Source organism: Humulus lupulus, unplaced genomic scaffold (genome assembly GCF_963169125.1).
Source record: "Humulus lupulus unplaced genomic scaffold, drHumLupu1.1 SCAFFOLD_489, whole genome shotgun sequence".
NCBI classification, from domain to species: Eukaryota; Viridiplantae; Streptophyta; class Magnoliopsida; order Rosales; family Cannabaceae; genus Humulus; species Humulus lupulus.
Window position 1 is genome coordinate 27,401 of NW_026908740.1, and position 5,800 is coordinate 33,200.

General features: G+C 33.7%; 1 protein-coding gene across 1 annotated transcript; it reads right to left on the reverse strand.

Moving 5' to 3' along the window:
* Nucleotides 1–3,457: 3,457 nt before the first annotated feature.
* Nucleotides 3,458–5,792, reverse strand: LOC133811164 (dynamin-related protein 4C-like). Its single transcript, XM_062246144.1, has one exon. The coding sequence runs from the start codon at nt 5,769–5,771 to the stop codon at nt 3,726–3,728; it is 2,046 nt and encodes a 681-aa protein (XP_062102128.1). The 5' UTR covers nt 5,772–5,792; the 3' UTR covers nt 3,458–3,725.
* Nucleotides 5,793–5,800: the final 8 nt, after the last annotated feature.

The following is a 5,800-nucleotide window of genomic DNA, read 5'->3' on the forward strand; positions in this document are numbered from 1 at the left end:
GAAACTGTTTTCTTGAGATATTCTACAAATAGTAAAGCCTATAGGGTATACAACATGAGAACTACCAAATCTGGTCTTGATGAGACTATAAATGTTGTTTTTAATGTTCTTGAAGACTTACCTTCCTACTATGAAGGTAAGATGTGAGGTGTCAAATATATAGGGGCTCTGCGGTGTAGCCACTTTTTGTATTTCCGCACTTAATTTTTTTTTATGACAATGTATATTGTAGTCATTTATGATAACTTGTCTACTGAAGAGGAGGTTTTTATCTGTCATCAGCATGACTGTGAAATGATGAGGCTCGAGAGTATCCTGCAAATTTTCCATAAATTTGGCATAATTTATAGTACTAGAAATAAGGTTCAAACAGTTGAATTTTACACGTGCATAGAAAAAAATAGACACGGGTGCAACAAGCAGATTGAACTTTATTTTCAGCACTGTAAATTATTCCAAATTTCTTAAAAATTTGTAGGATGTCTTAAATGACTACAATGTACACCGTCATAAAAAATTAGTTGGTACCAAAATACACAAGTGGCTGCACCGTAGATGCACCCTATATATATATATATGGAAATAATTTGTCCTTATCAAGCTCTGGCCTCCTCGAGCATACAATTGAATAATTATACATGTGCACCTAAATTATGCATCCAAATATTATACACAGGGATATAAGACGGTCTTTTAAAATAATAGTTCCCAATTTAGATAAATGCAATTGGTTAAAAGAAACTACTACATCAATATTTATAATATTTGGGGCATTTTTTTAATACACATATCATTATTCATTGTAATGCCATTTTATATATTTATTTATTTATATTCTTAAACATTTTTTAATAAATTTTATATATTTTATTGTACAATCATGTTTAGCTTTCAACTTGTACAAGACTTGATTACTTTATGTTACCTACTTTCTGTCTTGATGACTTCATAATATTTATTAATTGTACTGTAAAATATGTCGATCGAAATGATTGGTATAATGGAAATGGGTCATTATTACCAGTATTAATTGTGCAAATGTATTGACGGTTAACGTATTTGTATTACTATTGGCGGTAGGATTATTAGTCAATAGTTAGTTAGTTAGTTGGTTGGTTGGTTTTTCTAGTTAGTTAGTTGTTTATGTTAGAGGTTATGGCCCCATCCTTTTATTTATATATATATATATATATATATATTTATATAAAGAGAGAGGTTGATTACTCTATTATTTGTACACAAAAGCATGACTGGTGGGCTCATTTTGAACCCTATAGCAGATTTTTCATATCTATTTATATAATAAGCGAGTTGATAATGAAATTTTTTAGTTTTAACGGTTTTTTAATTTTTTTTAAAGTTAATTTTAATATAATATTTTTATATTTAACAGTAATTTTTAAATACTTAAACTTAAATAGAATAAAATAAATAATTAAAAAATTAAAATAAGATAATTTTGAAATATTTTACAATGATAATTATTTAAAAATAATTAATAATTAAACAAATTAAAAATAAAATATTTTTCAGATATTTTACAATGATAATTATTTTTAAATAATAAATAATTAAACAAATTAAAATATGATATTTTTGAGATGTTTTACAATAATAATTATTTAAAAATAATAAAATCATATGTTTTATAACTTAAATAAATATTTAATTAAACTTAAATTCACTCATTAGAATAATATCATATTAAACATATAATATAATCTACTATAAATTAACACTAAATTATTATTATTTTTTTAAAATTTGAAAGAAACTTAAATTTAAAATCCGCGTATAATATTTAATATTACATTAAACATATAATATATAATTTCTTGTTGTCATTCTCAAATTCATAAACTAGAACAAACATAAACTTAAACAAAATAAATAAATTATTTAATTAAAATACGATATTTATTTCAAAATTTATATAACATTAATATAAATTTAATAAAAATAATTAATAAATTTTATAAATAAAATTAAGCAAACATGCAAATATGCACGTTTCTTGTATATTATTATTATTATTATTAGCAACTGCCCTTTTCTGTAAAGCCATAGCAGTAGTAGCCCTTGACCTTATTGTCCAAGAAAGGGTAAAACTGAACTCTCAGTCCTCTCAACATATCACAATGCTCTTTACAACACTCCTCGACTCTCCAGTACTTCTCCACAGCCGAGGTATATTTAAAACAATTAGTTTAATTCCTAACATCATCAACCAGACTTCATCTTAGAGCTTCGACAGGAAAACAATTCAGAAAGACGACAATTTTTATGAAAACGACAATATTTATCACAAACAATAATAATTGTAAAAAACGACAATAATTATACAAACCGATAATCATTTTACGACAACATTCATTTACAACGACAACGTTGACTGAAAACGGCAACATTTATGTAAAACGACGATGGTTGTAAAAACACAAAATCTACCAAACGACAGTAGTTATTAAAACCAAAATATTTACTAAAACAATATTTTCAAAAAACGAAAATGGCTTTATTGTCAATAGAAATCACCTGTCACCTTGTAGCCCACGTACGATTTGGAAAGAAAGCTTGTGTCCTTTCTTTCTTTCTTTCTTTATGACAGTTAATTCTGTTAAGAAGTTTCTTGCTGATGAGTTCCCGAACAGTGGGCTGCCTACTTGGACTTGTGACTGCAGAATGTGTACAGTTTATTCTTGGCAAGGTTCTATTGGCTTCTATTGTCTATATATATATATATATATATATATGTGTGTGTGTGGAATATTAGCTCTCTTGGTCTTGTATAAGGGTGTTACGAACTGAAAAATGAAATAAGATACTAAGAGTTCTTATTGTGTTTTCGGTGCTGGTTTGATAATTCTTGCACTGTGAGTTTGTGAGGCAGATATTACGTACTTTGTATCTTGAGGGTTCTAACCAAGTAATAATCTGCTTGTGTCTTTGTTCTTGTTGCTGGTGTTATTTGATCTGTTTGCTTACGACTCAAGATTAAAGGATTGATTTGATCCATACACTCTCCCATTGGAATTCTGCCTGAGATGACTCCAGCAACATTCTCGTGATTTATCTATAATTTTCTTATGATTAGTTGAGCTATGAAAAGACTCTAGTCACTAATACAATTCTAACCCACCTGAGAAAAAAAAAGACTTGTTCAAATATAGTTGCTAGACCTTAAAAAGAACACAAATATCATTTAAAAAGTACTGTTCAGGTAAGCCATGATGTAATATTATTTATCATTTCATTTTTCATTATTTCCTTGTAGTGGTTAATATAGAAAACATGGTTGGAAAACAAAGTATGCATTGAGAAAGCAGAGTAAATCATGTGTCTGGACTTTGATGGATTATAAGATGACAAGTAACTAAAACTTCTTAATTAAGATGGGCCAGATAGATAGCCTCACAGACATTCCAACAAAAGCTCTAAATATTTGATAAAAGCCAGAAACAGAATGAAATGACAGTATAAAACCAACAACATATTCCAAAAGAAACCATCTGTTATAACAAACATTTCCTAATCTTCATAAGCAACACTGTCTATGACCACTACCCTCCTCTCCCCTACTTCTAATCTTTACTAAGAAAAACCACAAAAGGTTAACAAAGCTACTACAAAAGCACAACTCACTAAACAACTTCGACAAACTATACCATGAACCTTATATTGACTTAACCTTTGGAGAGGAGGAAAAGATAAAACCCTAAAGGTGATCATTCACCACAACTAGTAGTAGCAGTTCTGTCCATGATTTTGGCTAGAATCTCCTTGCATTCCTTGAGTTTGTTAATACTGCCATCCAGCTTGGCGCGCTTAGTGGCAACCAATGGCGACTCATCCATCATTTTCTCCAGCCCATTTCCATCAGGAGCCATCATTTGGGCTACAAGCTCTCTTTCCAAATGGTCATTCACCAGCTTGTGAACACTCAGCTGCAAATGCAGAGCCATGGAGTCAACAAACCTTGTCAGCACAATATTCCAGTAAGCCACCATTTTCATCCTCAAGTCAAAAGCTTGAGGTAATAGATGTGGAGACTTGCTTGGATTCACCAAGTCAACCAAGCCAAGACCTTCAATGTTCATAGAATTGCAGGAATAGACATTTCTCATGAATGCATCTTTTTGAGCCATGAGCTTCTTATATTCAATTTCGAACTCCGGGTTACAAGTATAATCAGTCAATTTTTCCATCTCCACAACCTCCGAAACCCACTTCATAGAGTTCTCTTTCATCTTCTCTATCAGATTAAGCCCTGCTCTTTTGGATGAGAGTTGAAGCTGGTAATAGTTTCGGACATGGCTCATCAGAACAATCATCACCACCTCCTCTATGTAACTCCATAGCGTTTCCACAAAATCTGTGGGAATACTCGAAATCCCATTTACCTTTTCTTGTAATATAGAGAGAAATATAGTCCGGGAAAAGAAGTTGGGAAGAGAAATCTCTTTGGCTTCTTCCAAGTACTTGATCTCATCCATCAAAAAATCACGAGTTGGATTGCTCTGAGGACATTCTTTAAGATCACAGAAAAAGTCATTAAGAATCTCAACCAACCAAGCTTTACAATACATCTTCTTATCATTTGGGTACTCGTCAAATTCTCCTCTCAACAGAATTTTCCTTAGTGGCTCTTTGACTTGCCCAATGACCCTCATGAAAGCACTCATGGATTCAGCCATGGAAGACATGGCCTTGGGGAGTGTTTTGAACTCGGAAATATTATGGCTCAACTTATCATTGATCTTCTTGACAATGTCAGGTAAGTTTCGAGCTATACTCCTGGCTTGAATCTCCATAAGCTTCTGAGCCAAAACAGGGATCCCAACGATCGATTTATCAATCTTGGAAAGCAAAGGATGAGACTCGAAAAGCTTAGCTTCCGCTACTCGAGCATCTTCATACGACTCATTGCCGACCCTGTTCCTAACACAGACATAACCAAGCCCTATATTCACATCATCAGCAGTTACCTTTTCCTTGAGCCCTTCGGGTGACTTATCTGACTTGGTGACTACGGCTAGAGTCCTCTCTCCGGTTTTGTCAACGCTCTGTGACATTCGAATCGATTCACACGTGGGATTGGGAAAGTCAACCGTTGCAGACAACACATTGAGTATGATACTCTCTTCTGGTTTTATATATTCCATTATGATATCTTTGATTTGATCGTATATATTTTCTGGCTGGCCGTGAACGGGGACTCTGGTGATCCCAGGAAGGTCAACCATGGTCAAGTCAGGAATCCCTTTCTTCTTCACCACGAGAGTCAAAGGGGTTTTAGATATTTTCTTACCAGGTCCGGCAATCACTTGAGTCGCCTTGTTTATGGCTTGTGAGACATGTTCCTCGTCAGTCCGAACGACTTTCTTGTCATACTCCAAGAAAAGCGCCGGCAGAGGACTCGAGTGGTTTTGGAGTCTCATGATGAGAGGTACCCTGGTGCAAATGCCTTGGCCACGAGGAAGATTGATCCCAGCGAGTGATTCGATCACGGAGGACTGGTCTCCGACGACGACGATGGTGGGAAGCTGTACTCCTTCCTCCATGACAGCAAGGTTTCGGAGCTTGTCGACTGCATCGAGCACGGGACGAATCCTGTCATTGTAGGAGGAAGCTATTGGTGGTGAAACGAGGACTAACTCACCACTGCCATGATCGTCACCTTCTTTCTTAGCTAAGTTTTCCTGGTGACTGAGATCAGAAGCAGTAGGCTTGTTGTATAACACTGCAGCGGTACGCTTTCTCTTACTCTTCATTATTTTTTCTCTGGTAACAAGTTTTTCAG

Bases quoted from the DNA above. Each gene is read 5' to 3' on its own strand.
- LOC133811164 (XM_062246144.1), bottom strand. From the start codon at position 5,771: ATGAAGAGTAAGAGAAAGCGTACCGCTGCAGTGTTATACAACAAGCCT.